General features: G+C 32.9%; 1 protein-coding gene across 4 annotated transcripts in view; it reads left to right on the forward strand.

Annotated features, from left to right (window-relative positions):
- Positions 1 to 19,096, forward strand: part of SUCO (SUN domain containing ossification factor) — an 80,932-nt gene that overhangs the window by 32,743 nt on the left and 29,093 nt on the right. For 3 of the 4 annotated variants that reach the window (XM_010372603.2, XM_010372601.2, XM_030936140.1), the window contains exons 7-15: positions 3,404 to 3,527; positions 4,437 to 4,561; positions 5,054 to 5,121; positions 10,412 to 10,519; positions 12,032 to 12,137; positions 14,086 to 14,106; positions 14,311 to 14,366; positions 14,853 to 14,944; positions 15,753 to 15,818. In XM_010372603.2, coding sequence (XP_010370905.2) covers positions 3,404 to 3,527; positions 4,437 to 4,561; positions 5,054 to 5,121; positions 10,412 to 10,519; positions 12,032 to 12,137; positions 14,086 to 14,106; positions 14,311 to 14,366; positions 14,853 to 14,944; positions 15,753 to 15,818 — 766 coding nt within the window. The remainder of the gene's footprint in view (positions 1 to 3,403; positions 3,528 to 4,436; positions 4,562 to 5,053; positions 5,122 to 10,411; positions 10,520 to 12,031; positions 12,138 to 14,085; positions 14,107 to 14,310; positions 14,367 to 14,852; positions 14,945 to 15,752; positions 15,819 to 19,096) is intronic. The other variant, XM_010372602.2, reaches the window with a different exon arrangement.

Consider the following 19,096-nt stretch of genomic DNA (forward strand, 5'->3'; position numbering starts at 1 on the left):
TCACAGAATGTGACTCTGGTATCCCACAGTCAACACACTGGGGGAACCTCTCACAACTAAGTGTCCCACCTTAAACAGTTGCCCACATACAGTTAACAGAAAGTTAAAAGCAAACAATAAGATTGCATACATTTTAGGATTGAAAATGGAATGACTGGTGGAATAATAAAATAGAAGGGAAAGAACCAGTGGAAGAGGCGCTCAGGATGTGTTTCAGGGCACACTAATGATGGGGGCTTTTAACTGACCACTTAGCCAAAGGCTTTTATTCCCTAGCTTACCTGATATTATGGGGGGTGGTAGAGGGGACACACCCATCCACAGAAGCCAAAATGTGACCAATCTTCCTCATGGGACTTGGGCGAAGGTCCCTCCAGGTTCCCTCATCTAGAGTGAGCTCAGCTGCTGCAGTGGGAGGAGCTTACACAGGGACTGGTAACCTATTGGTCTGCCTGTCAGAGCAGTGGGTCCCATATGAGGCAGTGGCGCTATGGCCACTTGCTCATCTGCTCAGCTGTGCTGTCTGCCAGGGAAAATGATGGCTCTCAAAAGAGCCTTTGATTAGTGTTAGAGCTCAGGCGTTACAACTCTGCTTAGTTACCTCTCTGCTCATCTCACACACTGCCATCTCTCCTGTCTTGTTAACTGCTGTCTCTTGTCCCTTGCTGTTTTCTCACTGCTTCTCTGACTGCCATCTCTCATTGGCTCTTGCCAATCACCTTCTCTCCATCTCTACTGTTGCATCATCTTGCCTCTCTTCTACTCACCACCATCTCTGCTTTCTTCATCCCTTCGTGGTTACCAGATGTTTCAGGACAGAGAAGCCCCCAAATTGAGGGTTAGCCCAGGAGGGTTCTTGGCTTCACCTAGGAACGAATTCAAGGGCGAGCTGGTAGTGTTAAACAGCAACTTTTATTGAAGTGGCTTTATACAGCAGCAGCAGAAGTACTGCTCCTTGTAGAACAGGGCTACCCCACAGGCAGGGTGCCTAGAGTAGCAGCTCAGAGGCAGTTCTGCATATTTATACCCTCTTTTAATTATATGCAAATTTAAGGGGTGGTTTATGCAGAAATTTCTAGGAAAATGGTGGTAACTTCCAGGTTGCTGGATCCTTGTCATGGAAAGGCGTGGTAACTTCTAGGTGTTGCCATGGCAATGCTAAATTGACAAGGCATGCTGGTGGGCCTGTCTTATGGAAACTGCTACTGCTCCTGATCTGTTTTATCTAGTCATCCATATGGTTCGGTGTCTGAGCCCTGCCCGTGGAATCAGTCGAGTCCTGTCTCCTTCCTTATATTCACACTAGATTTTTGTTATCTAATTGAGAAAATTAAAGTATTGGTATACTAGCTCTTTTATCTTTTTCTGCCATGTGTTGTTTTAAATAGCTATACACTTCATTTAGTAAATGAACTTGTTCTGTAAAGCACTCTAAGATGGAAGTTGGGTGCGGACTAAATTGCTGTCTTCCGAAAAGGGGGTTTAGAAATGGCTCTACTTCCTTTGAAGAAAAAAAGAAATAGTCCCAGAAGTTATGGATATTTCATGTTAGTGCTCAAAAGCATGCTCTTATATAGTAAATATATACTAAATGAGACTTAAATATTGTTTACCAGAGTTTGCTATCTAATAGATTTTGTACACTTCTCAAGATAGTGTTAATGAATACATAAAAACTTTGTTTTAGGAATACAGACATGATTCAATAATGGAATAAATGTCTGTGTATTCATTATTCAGTTTAAGAGGACAAAAAGTCACAAGATTGTGTGTCCTTCCCCAGTATTCCTTCTCTTGTCTTCAGATATAACCACTATCTTGAATTCAGTGGTTTTTTGTTTCGTTTTAGAGTTTTTCAAATAAGTATAAACAATAAATATTATATGGCATAGTTTAATATAAATGATGTTCTTGCCTCAAGTAACATTTTATTCAACATTGTTTTTGAGATTCGTTCATTGTTTCCACTGCTCTGTTGTTTATAGTGACTACTACAGTTTATCTGTTCCTCATTTAATGGATATTTAGGTTATTATTTTTGGTATTAAAAGCAATGCTCTAATGAACATTCTTATATCTTTTGGACACGTGAGTGTTTCCACTTTGATTTATACATGGGTGTATTTAGGGATTATGCACATCTTAATATTGTTAAATTTTAAACCTTTTAGCAGTCTGATAGATTTCTCTTGGCTCAACAGACATTTCACACGTGGCCACAGATTATCACACTTTAAACTCCATTAGATTTGTATAATTTATCTCAGCATGCCCCAACCCCCAGGCCGCAGACCAGCACCAGTCCATGGCCTGTTAGGAAACAGGCTGCACGACAGGTGGTGAGTGGCGGGTAAGCAAGCATTATCGCCTGAATTCTGCCTCCTGTCATATCAGTGTTGGCATTAGAATTTTATAGGAGTGTGAACCCTATTGTGAACTGCACATGTGAGGGATCTAGGTTGTGCATTCCTTATGAGAATCTAATGCCTTATGATCTAAGGTGGAACAGTTTCATCCCAAAATTATCTCCCTACCCCGTCCATGGGAAAATTGTTTTCCATGAAACTAGTCACTGGTTTCAGAAAGATTCTAGACCACTGATTTATATGATATCTCAGGCTTTCATTTGGATTCTATGATTATTACTGAATTTTATTTCTTTTTGTGGATTTATTGATTTTATTCTTTGCTTCCCACCCACCCCATCCCCTTATTTGATTTGTTGATACTCTTTATACTTGATAATAATTGTTTGTTGACTGAATGTATTGCAGATACTGCTCTCAGTGTGTGACTTATTCTTCTGTGTCATTTACAGTTAGCCTAGCCAAATGTATCAGCTTTTAAAAATGATATATGCATTCTGCATCTTGTTAACATGAGTTATAAAGATTTTTAAATTTTCTTCTAAAATGTGAAGTCTTGTTTTTTCACATTTAGATTTTTTAATGTGCCTTAAAATTTTTGTGTACACAGTGTTTCTTTTTAAAGATTTTGTGGAAATAAAACATCTAAAATTATCTAGCTTCCTTTAATGGATGTATTATCTTAACTTATATTTTAAGGTGGATGCATGGCAAGTATACAATTTATTCATTTGTACAGACTATGTATGAGTAATTGTTTGCTTTAGGGTTTTATGTAATTTTTTTTTTAACGACCTATGCTTGTATCACTAACAAGTGAAGGAACACATCCTAAATAGAATGTTTTAATTATCTCAAGAGAAATTCAACCTTTCAGTAAACCAAAACTTTCCTTTTTACCTTTTTTATTTTTTCAAAATATAATCATTCGTTATAAATTCGAACTTTAATTTGACAGAAACATTTGTATTTATTTCTAAAATTTATTTGTATTATTTGAAAGTTGAAGTCGTCTTATATTTTGGTGTTTCTTTCAGAGCTCTGATTATACAAAACCAGGAGACATTGACCCTACATCTGTAACAAGTCCCAAAGATCCAGAAGATATACCAACATTTGATGAATGGAAGAAGAAAGTTATGGAAGTAGAAAAAGAAAAAAGTAAGGAAGTATTTGAGTTCTTTAAACATTTTCTTTTTTTTTTAAGGTTATGGTGTACTTTTAATATGCTTTCTTTTTTTGATTGGTAAAACAAAATAAAACTTACTTTTGAAAACTTTTTAAAGGTGAAACCAAGTTGCTGTTGATCCATCCATATATCATGTACCTGTATATAATTACATACAGTTTTAGTTTTAATTGAAATCCATTCTTGTAAATTATTAAGTGAGCATAAAATAAGGCATAGCAGTGATTTCCATCACAGTTAATACAAGGAAAATTGAGGCATGGAAGCTATTTTAAAATTCATATGAAACTCAGAAAGAACTTGCATAAAATCCTTGAGTTTAAAATATTCTTTAACTTACCAAAAGATGTTTTACATATGGTGTTTCAAGAACATACCTAAAGAAAAGCTTGCTTATGTTATGAGGGAGAGGAGGGTGACTAAAATTATAGTTAATTTATTCCCCGTGTGATGGGTTGTTAGGTGCAGCACACCACCGTGGCACACGTTTACCTATGTAACAAACCTGCACGTCTTGCGTGTGTACCCCAGAGCGTAAAAAAAAATAATAATTTAAAAAATACATCCTTAATAGATGTTTATAATAGATGTAAATACAGAAAGCTTTGATTCTCATGGGCAAGCTTCATTTTGTGAGTTATATTACTTAGACATAAATTAATGTAGAATTTTGTAGTTAATTTGTTTCTGGGGGATATTTTAAAGCTGTTGAGGTGGAGCACTTTGATTTTTTGTGAATTTTTAAAATATTCTCTCAAGTGTTAAAACCTATTCTTTTCTAGAAGACAGCTTATTGCTTTTGAGATCAGTGTTGCTAGAAGTATTTTCAGTCATAATAATCAAATATATATATATATATTTATAATAAGGTTTGTCTGCAGGTCAGTCAATGCATCCATCTTCTAATGGAGGTTCACATGCCCCCAAAAAGGTCCAGAAAAATCGAAATAATTATGCCTCAGTAGAATGTGGTGCCAAAATTCTAGCAGCTAATCCAGAAGCCAAGGTAGGTACTTAAGTATAAAATTTTATATATATAGGAAATTAATGACTTTTAAAAATATAGGCATTTGTTTACTGGTAACTATATTTTAATGTGAGATATTTTCCTTATTCACTAACAAAAGCAGAATATGCTTTTCAAAACATTATCTTGTATGAATTCTTATTTATATTGACTGATACATTTTACCCTGCCTTTTTTAACTTTTAAAACCCGTATGAAATTTTAAAAAGGAAATAACTAAAATATTATTTTTTTCTTTAAAGTAACAGGCATTGAATTTTAAATGTACTGTCATAACACTAATTTAATGCTGTAGCCATGAATGGTGAATCTTAGCCACTTTTATGCTTTTTTCCCAAGTGAGTGTTTTAAAGTCTTAGGTGTGTACTTAAGATCTAAAAATACAGAAGTCCTAGAAAACTTTAAAGTTAAAATAAATACTTTCTTCATTATTCCTAAAGTAATTTGTTTCCTTTCCTCTTTTTAAAATAGAGCACATCTGCTATTCTTATAGAAAATATGGATCTTTATATGTTGAATCCTTGCAGCACTAAAATTTGGTGAGTAATAGACAGTTTTAAAGAGTACATTCTACATATATATGCATATTATGTTAAGTTTTTGGATTAGGGTTAATCATTTAATAAGCATTTATGATTGATTAGTGCTGATACTATGCAAAACTGAGACAAAATGCCTTCCTTTCCTTTTGAGGAGGTCACAGAAAGAAAAAAGTGACAGACCTGGTTAAACAATTATGAAATGGTATAAAGAGTACTGTTGAAAGGGTGTTATTGAAAGAGTGATGATGTGTAACTGGAAGAGGAGATGAGAGAAGGCTTCCTGGAAGAGATAATTCCTGAGCTGAACCTTGAAGGATTAATAGGAAGTGGCAGATGAATGAGTCAGAAGTATTCAGGAACTGTAAGAATAAGGGGGTAGTGCTGAAAAGGAATATGTTTCTTCTGGGTGACTGTTAGGTATTACAAGAAGAAAGGTGCTATGAGAGTAGGGGTGGAACATAAGCCTGGAGCATTCATTTATCTATAAGTAGGCCATTCGGTGCTATGTATACCCAACTTAAACATTTTTGAACTTAAAGACCATGAAGTACAGTATTTGATTTAAGTAAGGAAGTGACATGATCTCACTGGCATTTTAGGAAGACTTGTCCTCAAAGGGTGGCCTACAGAATGCAATTGTAAGCATGGTTTGGAACCTATTGTCATAACCTGGATGAGAAATAAGGACTATAATTAAGACATAGGCAAGTTGGATTCAGAGGAGAGGAATATATCTGAAAGAGGTTTATGGCAGATAAAATTGGCAGCTCTTGGTTGGTATTTGGATGTGAAGAAGAGAGAGGCACCCAGGAAATTTCCCAGAATTTTGGCTTCACTGCTTGGATCTATGACTGTGCCATTAATTAAGCATATAGGAAAAGGAAAAGATATATGGGGGAGATTAATGTGATATACTAACAGTTCTATTAGATTACTTGATTTTATTGCAGAAAGCAGCTGTTTGAAAAAGAATTGAGGAAAACCACCATCTTGTTGATTTACTAGATTGAATGAGTTAATGAATTAATGAATGAATAAAAAATATATATTTTTTAATTTAAGAAGACACTCTTTAAACCTTAAAAATAATGCTTATTCTTTTCTACTCTTGGCTTTCATTTCTTTTGGAAATGTGCACGTTTAGATTCAACTTGAAAATGAATCATACTATTTAAGGGGAGGGGGAGTAAGGGATGGATTTTGAAAACTTAATTTTTCCTTATGCCATTCAATTTGTAAATTGAATTGAAGAAATGATTATTTGAGATCATAATCAAAATATTTTGAGGTTTTTGTTTTTATTTGTAAAAGCCTCTATTGTCGGTGACAAATTTTTTTGCTCAAAAATTTTGTATTTCAAGCAAGGCCATGCTGGGATGAAGTCATATGAAGCAGTCATTTTTTTATTATGGTTTGCAGAATGAGTGATTATAGCTACTCATTTGTATTTTAATGTTTCTGCCAGACAGCATGTATGGTATATGTTGTATAATGACACATTTCAGTCAACGATGGACTGCATGTATGAAGGTAGTCCCGTAGGTTATAATACCATATTTTTACTATGCCTTTTCTATGTTTAGCCATACAAATACTTAACATTGTGTTACAGTTGCCCACAATACTTAATACAGCAACATGCTCTACAAGTATGTAGCCTAGGAGCAATAGTTGTATAGCCTAGATGTATAAATAACTATACCATCTAGGTTGTGTAAGTACACTCTGTGATTGCGACAAAACAACTGCTGATGCATTTCTCAGATGTATCCCTGTTGTTAAGTGATACATGATTATATTTATGTTTGTAGGTATATATTTACTGTATATATTACTTTTTGCACATTCATGTATGTGGCTTTTCATTGTGTGATTCAAGAGCCTCAGAACATCTTTAACTGATTTCACCTGGTTTAAGTAGATTCTCCCCAACCCCATCTAAGGGAACAGTAAGACCACACTCTCTAACAGTAGCTTTATAAGTCGTAACATCTGAAAGAGTGAATTTGTATGCCTCATCCTCTTCAGAAGTGTCTTCACTGTTACCGCCCCGTTGTTTTTTCTTTTAAATTTTAGAATTATCTTAAGTGCTATAAAAAATGCTGACATTTCCATTGGAATTGTATCAACTCTGTAGATGAATTTTGGGTTAAGTGACATTTTAGAATACCGAGTCTTCGTATTCTTTCATGTTTTGATTTGATATTTGTTGAGTACCTGTTATGCCGCTGATATTAGAAAAACATTTTTTCACAACATAAACTGAGATCTCTGTTGCCATGGCACTTGTATCCTAGAGAGGTGTCAGTCCCTGATCACTAACGAGATTGAGCATATCTTCATGTGTCAGAGATTTCTCCCTGCCCTGAAGTTATGAAGATATTATTTCGTGTATTTCCTAGAATTTAAAACCTTTGCACTTTATATTAGGTTTTTATTCTCCTGAAATTGTTTATAGTTTTATATTATTTATGGTATACAGGAAGGGTTCATTCCTTCTTCCGATTTTTTTCTGTTTAGATAGTTGTTTATTCAGTGGTTTACATGTTCCCCTCTGATTTCGAATGCAGCCTTTATTGTTAAGTTCCGTTATATACATTTTATTTTTTTGTATTCTCTGCTCTCTTTCATTGGTCGATTTACCATTACCTGCAATGACACCACTTAGCTTTGTAGCTCTTAATATCTGATAAGGCAAGTTTTGTACTTCAGGACTCACTCGGCTATTCTTCTGCTTCTGGTTTTTCTTATAAATGTTAGACTTTTGGCCAGGCGCAGTGGCTCACACTTGTAATCCCAGAACTTTTGAGAGGCTGAGGTGGGTGGATCACCTGAGGTCAGGAGTTTGAGACCAGCCTGGCCAACATGGCGAAACCTCATCTCTACTAAAAATACAAAAAATTAGCTGGGTGTGGTGGCAGTCACCTGTAATTCCAGCTACTCGGGAGGCTGAGGCAGGAGAATTGCTTGAACTCAGGAGGTGGAGGTTTCAGTGAGTCGAGATTGTGCCGTTGCACTCCAGCCTGGGCATCAAGAGTGAAACTCCGTCTCAAAAAAAAAAATCAGTAAAAAAATAAATCTTAGACTTTCCCTTTTGAATTCCTTGAATGTCATATGGGAATTTTGTTTGGAATTTTATTGAATCTTTAAATGACTTTCAGATACTGAGGTTTTGTATCCATAAACAGGGCATATCTTTCTTTGTTGTCTTTAATGTCTTTCAATAAAGTTATTTTTTAAAAAATTTCCATAAAAGCATTACATATCTTTTGTTAATTTTCTTCCTGGGTAGCTTTTTAAAAAATCTTGTTTTGTTACTATTGTAAATGATATCTCTTTAAAATTACGTTTTGTTGTATACAATTATGCAGTTTTTACATATGGATCTTGTATCGGACTACCTTCTTATATTGCCTTATTTTCTAGTAATTAATATGCAGATTCTTCAGTGGTTTCTATGGAGAATTAGACCTTCTCTACCAATTTTTTTTCCATTAAAAAATTTCTGATCCTTTTTATTACATGTTACTTTTGTAATTTTTTTTTGAGACAGAGTCTCGCTCTGTTGCCCAGGCTGGAGTGCAGTGGCACAGTCTCAGCTCACTGCAGCTTCCACCTCCTGTGTTTAAGCGATTCTCCTGCCTCAGCCTCCCAAGTAGCTTGGATTACAGGCACCCGCCACCACGCCTGGCTAATTTTTGCATTTTTAGTAGAGATGGGGTTTCACCAAGTTGGCCAGGCTGGTCTTGAACTCCTCACCTCAAGTAGTCTGCCCGCCTCAGCCTCCCAAAGTAATGGGATTACAGGCGTGAGCCACTGCACCCAGCCAATACATTTTACTTTTTTAGTCATAACATGCTGGCTAGATAGACCCTTGAGAACTAATAAACATGACTGAGCTTAGGATACAGTCTCTGATAAATGGCCATACGCCCAGCTACATCTTGGGAAAAAATGTGAAGTAGTCAATTAGTGTTTATTGATTTATTCTATGAAATGGCGATAATATCCCTTGCAATTTGGTTGTAAGAATTAAATCAAAGGATGGGTAAAAATCGTAAAACATGGTATCTGATCCAGAGTAAGCATTCAGCAGGTGTTAGTTACCTCTCTTCATGAGCCTTTCTCTGAAACCTGATTTTGTTTTTTAACCATGTCCTGGGGCTTAAGTCTGTTGCTCTCCAAGATTAAACACTGTCTTAATTACAATGCTTTTGATTTATTTAGCATTTGTCTTTCTATAAATCTCCTTTGATATATTAATTTATCAAAGCAGTAATTAGAGTGTTAGATATCATGGGTATTTATTTTCCCCCAATGCTGTGCTATATTCAGTTTTATGCACATGGAACCATACTTTTAATTTTTTCCTAAGCAGCAGTATTTTTGACATCTTTCCATGTTAATAAATGTAAATCTTAGCATCATTAAAAAAAAAAAAGAGCTTTATTGAGGTATAGTTGACATACAGTAAATTGCATGTATAATAAACTACATGTCAAAGTGTATAATTTGGTAAGTTTTGACATTTGTGTATCTGAAACCATCACCACAATAAAGATAACAAACATCCATCATTCCCAAAAGTTTCATCATACCTCTTTGTAATTTTCTTGCAAACTCTCTTCCCCCACAGCAATTACAGATCTGCTTTCTGTTACTGTAAATTAGTTTACAGTCTCTAGATTTTTATGTAAATGAAATAATAGGTTTTAGTACCAGTTTTAATGGCTGCTTAGTATTTCATTGTCTGGATGAACCATAATTTGTTAATTCTCTTCGCTAAATATTTAAGTTGATTTCCCTCCCCTGCTCTTACAGACTCTGTGTGCTTCAGTATAGCAAAATATATATACAAAGGTGGACATCTGAAGCTTTGAATCCTTAAATTTCTAAGAACTAAATCGAAGACTATGATAACTTTTTAAGACAATGTATATGCCAAACTGTCCTCCAGACTAGTCATTTTACACCATCACTGTCTGTTCTTAGGAAAGTCATCCCTTCTCCAAGAATGAGTGTTATCTAAAAAAAGAATCTTTTAAAAAATATGATGGAGCAAAATCAATATTGTTTTATTTACAGGTTTTTTTTTTTTTTTTGCCCCACTAATGATATCCTTGGCAAGTATTTAAAGATGTTTCGTATAGACAACTCAGGCTACATACCTTCTTTAACATTTTAATGAACAACTTTTCATGGTAGTCTAATTTATGGAAACTGTTAATGCCACATTTAGTATGAACTGTTGATTGGTTTAAGTAATTGTCTTTTGTTCTTTTTGAAGGTTTGTTATTGAACTTTGTGAACCAATTCAAGTAAAGCAGCTTGATATTGCAAATTATGAATTATTTTCTTCTACTCCTAAAGATTTTCTGGTTTCTATCAGTGACAGGTAAATTCTAAAGCTGTTTCTGTAGGGTCTATGTTGGATCTGTGAAATAAAACAAAAAAGTGGGTCACTATTTTGACTTCAGTCCGTTTATTTTTTAAAGGTCAGTTTGTAATAGCGATAATACGACTGTATTGTAGGCTCTTGTTAATCACTTACCTTTTACTTTGATTAGCTCATATGATGCTTTAAACATAACCATATGATATTATACTCATAGTGTGGGGAAACAGAAAAGGCGAGCTTAAGTAGCTTGCCCAGGTCACATGACTTGTGAGTTTGAGAACCAAGATTCAGAACTACAACTCTGACTTCAGAGTCCTCACTTTCAGTCATTATGCTCTCTTGCTTCTAAACATTTCTTTTAAAAGTTATTAAAAACATACATGTATAGGTGCTTTATTTTATATTATGAGGTATATTTTTATTAAAATATATTCTAAAACTTTTTTTATACATGTGTGATTATAAAAGAAACAAACATGTGAGGAATTTGGAATAGAACTGCATTTTGTCAACCAGAGATAGCCCTTATTAGCATTTTAATATATTTCTTCCAGTCTTTACTATGCACTTATTTATTAATTCTATAAAAATATTTACTTTTTACATCCTGGAAATACTCTCATCTTTTACACATATCATTTTTAATGTGTACATGTTATTTTTTGTTAAACAGAGGTGTTAAATCATTTCATAAATACTTTTTGAGTATCCACGATATGCCATGTAGGATGCTGTTTATTTATGGCACTGTTATTTTGTCATTGGTCATTAAGGGTTTTCCTTGATGTTTCTTCCTCCGCCTCACATTCAGCATTGCATATATACAGTTTTTGAAATTGGTTCTCAAGACTTCTTGAGAATTCTGTCTGTTATCCTGCCACTACCCTTGCTCAGATCACTTCCTTTTCTCTCAGCTGCAATTTTCTTATATGTCAAATGAACATACACAGCTCTGATAAGTAAAGTGTATTTTTTTTAATGTGGTGAGAGGGCTCATTATTTTGAGGAGTTCTTATAATGTTTCAGTAAACAGATACAATAGTTTTAGACTTTTATATTAGATATTAAATTCACCTTTAAAAGGAAACAGATATGTCAAACTCAGATGTGGTTTTAAAAGTTTTTTCTTCCCATTCTCTTTCCACCAGTACTTGTATTTATACTTTACATTATTACACACATGTCAGTATGTAAAGAGTTGTGCCACCTTCTTCCAAGACAGTCTCTTGGTGACTTTCTGTTCTAAAACCTCCTCCCAAACCCCAAGAAGTGGCACTGGTTTTACTTTTTGTTAATGGAGTGATTTTTCAAGGCATTCTTTCCTAGTAAAGAGAAACCTGTCAGTTTAGTTGGAAAAGAAAATGTATTTATTAAATGTATGTATTTATGTATTAAACTGTTAAGTCAGCATGTTCACCTGGAAAGGAAAAAAATTATATTTTGAAAATATGATGGAACCTCTCAATATGTGGTTTATAATTTTTAAAAAACATTTTTTATATTTTGTAGATATCCAACAAATAAGTGGATTAAGCTGGGTACTTTTCATGGTAGAGATGAGCGGAATGTACAGAGTTTCCCTTTAGATGAGCAGATGTATGCAAAATATGTCAAGGTAAAATATGTGTGTTATTCACACTTTATACACCTCATCTTTTTAGAAATCAGAAAAATTAAGAAATAGACTACACTATACCACTTAATAGATAATTCTTACTTGGGTATATTATTTCATGAGTGAAATATTGCTACATTTCCTTTTGTATTGCTGGAATCCTAGGCCAGCTTTTTGTTATTTATGACTCTGATAAAATTCCAAATTATAACTATTTAAGTTTTTTGAGTCTTTATGCAAAATGTCGTCTTCATAGTGTATTTCTTTCTATTTTGAAACTGAAATCATTGCTGGTAAGTGAAGTCTTTAAAGCAGGTGTAATTTCTTATTAGACTCTGATTCTTGGATCATTTCATCTTTAATGTCCACTTATTTGGCATTGTTACAGCTTTTGTCTTTTTCTTTGTATAACCAAATGAAATATTCTGTGTCCAAGTACCAGTTTCAAATAAAACAGAGTTTTAAACACTGATGTTCTGTATTTCCACTGCTGCTTCTACCAGCTAATCAAGTAAAATTACCACTTCTGAATTGGGTTAGACAAAATAGGGAAAGTTCTTACTCCTTCCTTCCGTCTTTTTTTTTCTTTAAAATTATAGCCATATCTTAAAGTACTATTGATTTAATATTATGACATTTTTGGAATGGCAGCAGTTCTAATTTCTGTCCTTTCTTCTTTAAATGTGAGAACTTACAGCTACCTAATTTTGTCTTCTGTGATTTTACCATCTCTTTTTAAAGCATGTTTTAAATTGACTGCTGTTAATAGGTAAACTTGTAGTATTCTTAATCTCATTATAAAAATGCTAAATTCTATTTTTAAAATACAGTGGATATTCTCAGTTAATAATTCAATAAAATTATTCAAAAAAATTAAGAATGTTTTCAATTCCTTTTAAAATGGGTACTGAAACAATTAATGACTTTATACAGTACACTTTCTTCACTGTGAAGAGGCAAAAACGTTAAAAAATCATTTGCTAGGTGATAAAATCGTATTTAATTTTGCAAGTAAGACAACTCAAATGAAATAATTTTAGAGAATTATTCTTTGTACCATCTACTTTGTTAATTATGGAAGGATATTTTATTGGAAACATAAGAAAATGCCTTATAAAACTTTCCACCTTCTTCCTTTTGTGGTGGGAGATTATAGAGCATTTTAAATATTAGTTTTATAAAAAACCCTCTTTGGTAGAATTGAGTCTAAAAGCAAGAAACATTTACTTACAACTCATGAAAAGCAGGGAAAAATTACTTTCTGATTTTCGTTTTATGGTAATAATGTTATGTAAGGTTTTTACCTGGATTTTCCTTATCCTAAAAGAGCTACACCCAAATCTACTACTTTTTAATAGCATACATTTGAAAGACCAATTGATATATATCTTCCACTTCTGTAAGTTGTACTTGAAATAACATAGCATACCAAAAATTCATGCTTTCCCTGAAATAAGTTATATATAATACTATACAAGTATAAATATAATTTCATAATGGACTGTTATCAATATGTATATGTGTACAATATATATGTATATGTGCATATATATCAGTAAATTCCTATATGATATATACTTGATACATGTCTGTAATACTTAAAGTAAAAGATTGTTTCTAGATACTGTTTATTAATTGCTTTTAGAATGCTTTCTATCTAACAGTTATATAAAATAACAGCAATGGCTTGCAGATCAGTTAACTTATAACCTTAAAGTTAATTTATTTCATTGCAGTCATTTAGATTATACTCTCAGGTTGTGATGGCAAAAATTTAAATCATTGCTTTTATTTCTGCAAGGAATTAAGAATACTACAGTGTTATCCATCACATGACATTGCTTTCTATACTTTATACAACATAATTTACAAATATTTAAAGTTGCTTATTGCATGATGTCTAGACTTTGGAACTGATTTCTTTTTCTTTTCCTTTCTCTTGCTTCAGATGTTCATCAAGTACATAAAGGTTAGCAACCTTCTCTTTTGCACTATTAAATAACAGGACATGGCATATTAATGCATTACAAAAACTTTACAATTATTGATTTTGGGGAAAATGAGGACTTTATAGAAATGTTTAGAAATGTTATAATGAAAAAAGTGAGTATATTGTTAGATAATCTTACATGCTGTCTGCTGGCTTCCCATTTTATGTGCTTTTATTCTTTAGGTTGAGTTGGTATCACATTTTGGATCAGAGCACTTTTGTCCATTAAGCCTTATAAGGTAATGCAGAACAAAATACATTTATTGAGTGCTTTTTAAAAAATTGATATACAAAATTTTCGATATATTTAAAGTGAAGAAATAATTTTCTCTTATGTTAGTTAATACCATGGAAATAAAAACTGCGAAACTTTCTTTTGAATGCATTTTGGAAAAATGTCAAAATACCCTCTTTAAAAATTAACCTCATTTTGTATATTTGTTTTAACTTGCTTGCTATTTTGCTATGATGATATTACACAGAAACATTTTAGACTGATATAAAAACTCATCCATTATATTTCTAAATGCCTTAAATAGGTTAGTGTTACATTTTAATTGAAATTGTAGATGACTGAAATGTAAGGAACAGCCATTATTTTTAAGTCCAAAAGCCAGTGGCCCTCAAAATATGACCAAAGTTGATGTTTGTCATTTATTGTGAAGAGATTTGTCTTAATGAGTGTTTTGTTTTGGAAGTCTTTAATGAAATTGTTGTTTATATAGGGTATTTGGCACTAGCATGGTGGAAGAATATGAAGAAATTGCTGATTCCCAGTATCACTCAGAACGCCAGGAACTATTTGATGAGGACTATGGTAAGTGACATCAAACAGATGACTGTTAGGTATATTTTTTTTTTACTTTTTAAAAATCAAATAGTAATGGGGGAGTATAGATTACTTAAATCAATATGACTGTTGTCTTCAGGCTTTTGTTTTGTTGCTTTTAACTCTAATCAACTTTTACTTAAATCTGTTTTCTAATATGATTGCTTTGTAATCGTATTGCTTTCCAAGTTTATCAGTTATTTGTAACTGAAATTCCCTTCTATAACATTAATAGTATAAATTATGATTATATCCCTATGCCAGGGCCAAAAATCTGTTAAACTCACAAGATACTGAAACAGTAGAAATGAGCTTTAATTCCTTTGATTTCCCATAAGCCTAAGAGCAAGCACATTTTGGCCTCCTGCGAGCCATTGAGAAATCATGTGACTCTACAGAGGTGGAGGAAAGTTTTATGACACTCTCCATTTCCAATTTAAGTCCTTGTTTTAAGATGTCTTATACTATTGTTTGAACAATCTAAATTTTCTCAAGAGTGAAATGAAGACATTGACTAAGAGTTGGTAAAGTATATTGAAAACTTGAATAAAAAAGTCTTATAAATGTGGTTAAAATTCTGGTAAGCATTACAGTTATTTTCCTTGGTTTATATTTGTTTGTTAAATGGTTTCTTAATCTTACGTGCTTTTTGTGAACATGTTTTAAATATATGATTCATATTTATTATAAAATGTTTTAAATATTAGCTGACTTTGACAGCACAATAATTTGAGCTTTTAAATACGTTATGGGAGCTAGATCTCAGCATAATTACTTTTGTTTTCTTTTTAAACAGATTATCCACTGGATTATAATACTGGAGAGGATAAATCCTCAAAAAATCTTCTTGGTTCTGCTACAAGTGAGTATTTTGAGGATTTTCTCTTCAGTCTACTAAAGCATTTCTCAACTTTTTCATTCTGATACACATGGACATTTTGTCATGGTATGGTTGAGGAGACGTCTCCCAGTATTGAACTTTGAGTTGAAATAAAAGATACTGTCTTTTGAAAAGTATTTTTGTAGAAATGCGATAAGAAGAATATATGAAAAGAAGGAGGAGAGAGACAAAAGCAAGCATAATAAAGGTGTTTCTTCTACTCTAATTAGGCACTCACATTTTGGGGCAAATTCCTTTTAGTGAAGAAAGGGCTATGGATTTTCTTGGGGGAAGAATTATTAAAACAGCCATACAACAGTTAATCTATAAATATGGTTAGTTTGCCATTTAGTTACAAAATACAAAGGGTGCTCCTACCATGATAATAATGAATACCAATAAGAATACTAGTAATAATATACTCTTTGTAAACTAAGAAACAGTGAATAAGATATACTAGTGGTTTAGTTTGTTGTTATTCCAAAATATAATCCCAACCTAGTGGTAGGCTCACTAAGGAGACTACTGGAAAGACCATTACCCAACTGGCACTTTATTTTTCATGGTTAGATCCTGTGTAGGTATATTTCAATGATGTTTTTGATTATTTCTGAAAAATGTAAAATTAACTAGAAGTAGTTTTCTTTTTATTTGAAAATTATTAATTTAATAAAAACAAATCTTGGTAAAATAGAAGACTAGTTGATTGTGCTTGTCACTTTTTGCTCTTAGTGAATTGAATTGCTTGAATTCCAATGTCAGTGTGAACATTGAGTTTATAACTTTTTTAGATATTCAACCAGTAATCTAAATACTTAAGTTGATGTTTTGTGTAGCCACAGTATATGGAGTTAAAATCACCTCTTTCATCTCTCCTTTTAGCCTTTTCTTTCCTTCCTTTTCTTTTCTTTTTTTTCTTTCTTGCCTTCTTCCCCCTCCATAGAAGAGTAAAGACTTCAGTGGACTTTCTAGGGAATGGGAAAAAGAGTGTTAAAAATACCTGTAGAAGGAAAATCTTTCGTGATTACAAAGTAATATTCAACTTTGTTACATATCAGTTCAGTGTATTTTGTTTTACTTTATTGCTAGGCTTCTGACTTTCTAGATATTAGTGATTACTTTTAAATAGGATTCCTAGCTATCCAGTTACTGATGTAAAAGTAAGTCTCATTCACTGCTATGTGATGTAATTTTTTAGGAGTAAAAGAAATGTCTTATCTGTCTGGATATTAATATTTTTGTTTCCCTTAATTTGCATTCTGTATGTTACATAGTAGTCATTATTCTGTCATTTATGTAGCTCAGTAAGTTGAATTAGCTATTTCCTGGGGTCAGAAAATATTATTTTCTGTAATCAATTAATTACAGATAGAATCTTGTTTAGATACTTCTGTTTGGATTTTTCTCCTTGAAGGTGTATCAGTTAATTTTCCTTTTACAGAACTCTGGGAGGGCAAGATTATCTTCCAGTGTTCTAGGCATTGAAAGAATTTATACAGAGAAATAAGATGGGTAGGAGGATGTCAGCTGAGTCTCTAAAATGAGATTTAAAATGATCTCCACCTCCTGAAGTTTTAGAACAAGAGAGGCAGTAAGAGCTGAGTGGTAAGACTTCATTGTTACAAAACTTTATAGACATGGCCTAACACTACCGCCTTCTGTATCTGTTTCCTTCTACTCTTCTCTGAAGAGTTTGGGACTGAATTAGCTATAGCCTCCAAGGTGGTATAACTTGAAGAAGTAAATAATAAAGTGGAATCAGAACTTAAGGAGTTCTGATTCAGAGAACTGGTCTTTGGCACAAGAATGTCTGAGTTTGACTATAATCATCACTGCTTTCTGAATTAACTTGAAATTAGCTCATTTTGAAAGTAGTTTTTTTTTTCTTGTTTTTAATGTGTACATAGTATCCACAAGCTAGAATTCTTTGTCTTTAATCTTAATAGAAACTCCTTTTTCTTTTTGCTATCAAGTAGTTAGTAGTTATAGGAAATATGTCACCGGAATACTTTGCCACTGCTGAGAGTTGGATATCAAAGAGCATGCGCACTGCATATTTAAACATTCTTGATATTATATAATTTACTTAACTGCTAAAAAGGGAGAAGCTGTTATCTTAGAGCAGCATTCTTGGCTTTGTGTGTGTGCCTTCCTGATTCTTTTGTTTATGTTCCTGAACTAAAACATTTAAATCTGTCACATCAACAAGATTTCTCCATATCACTCTGATTTTCTTGTTCTTTGTCATGTGAATTTGCCAGACCTCTGCCTGCTTTGATATTGGCGCAGGTCTGCCTTTGCTCTTAAATATGTGTTTTTTGTTTCTGTTAAAATCACTATATTTGCTAAAGGGAGATAGGTGCATGTGAATGTTTAAGAGAAAATGTAGTTTTTACTTTTTAAGTCAAAGTGTTTTTTTTGTGGAAAAAATGTAGATCCTAGAAGGACCATTTTCCTAGAAAATGTGGGCATGCTTCATAGGTAGTACACATAGGAAGAAGTCTTTTTTTGTTGGTTTATCTTCTGTTGTATCATATAAACTCTTCAACTTCAGCAACCTGGACAAATGTTTATTTTCTTTATCAAAAAGAGCCATTGGAGCACTGAAGACTGAGTAAATAATATGGAGATATTTGATCTTTAGGACCAAATAATAGGAGTATTTTATTCCTAAAGGAATGAGGTGGGATGAATAAGTTGCCCAATTCAAAAATTCAAAAGTTGACTAATCTGGGAGAAATTAGGGACTTTTATCTCTAGTTTGGCAATTATATTCAAAGATGTTATTTTAGTCTATTCTGAAGGTTTTTTAATGGCCAGATAATCATGATGTATACAGACTATCATGTGTTTGTATACAAATTGAACATAGAATAGAATATTCACAATTCTGCTTTCTCTCAAAAAAGATACATTAGGCAATGTTCTGTAAACATGGGGAAATTATTTTAGGTTAAATGGACTGAGAAGAAATTTGCTACATTTTGCTTTTGTTACCAGGTTTCCTGAAATGATGATAATAAATAATAATTTAAAAGGGTGAATAGAAGGATCTTCTTTATTGTAGGTACTGGTGTTAAAATTTAGGTTCAGAAATAACACTGTAAGGCTGCTTTCGTTACACAGATACATTGTCTTCTTGAATTGTTTAATAATGAATGTCAAAAAATTTGAAATCTCAGATAAGATCTCACTTTGAAACACAAAGTATATAAACTGTTGATTGCACAATTTGAGTTTTGTGAAGCAGTCGGTTTTGA

Source organism: Rhinopithecus roxellana, chromosome 8 (genome assembly GCF_007565055.1).
Source record: "Rhinopithecus roxellana isolate Shanxi Qingling chromosome 8, ASM756505v1, whole genome shotgun sequence".
Lineage (NCBI taxonomy): Eukaryota > Metazoa > Chordata > Mammalia > Primates > Cercopithecidae > Rhinopithecus > Rhinopithecus roxellana.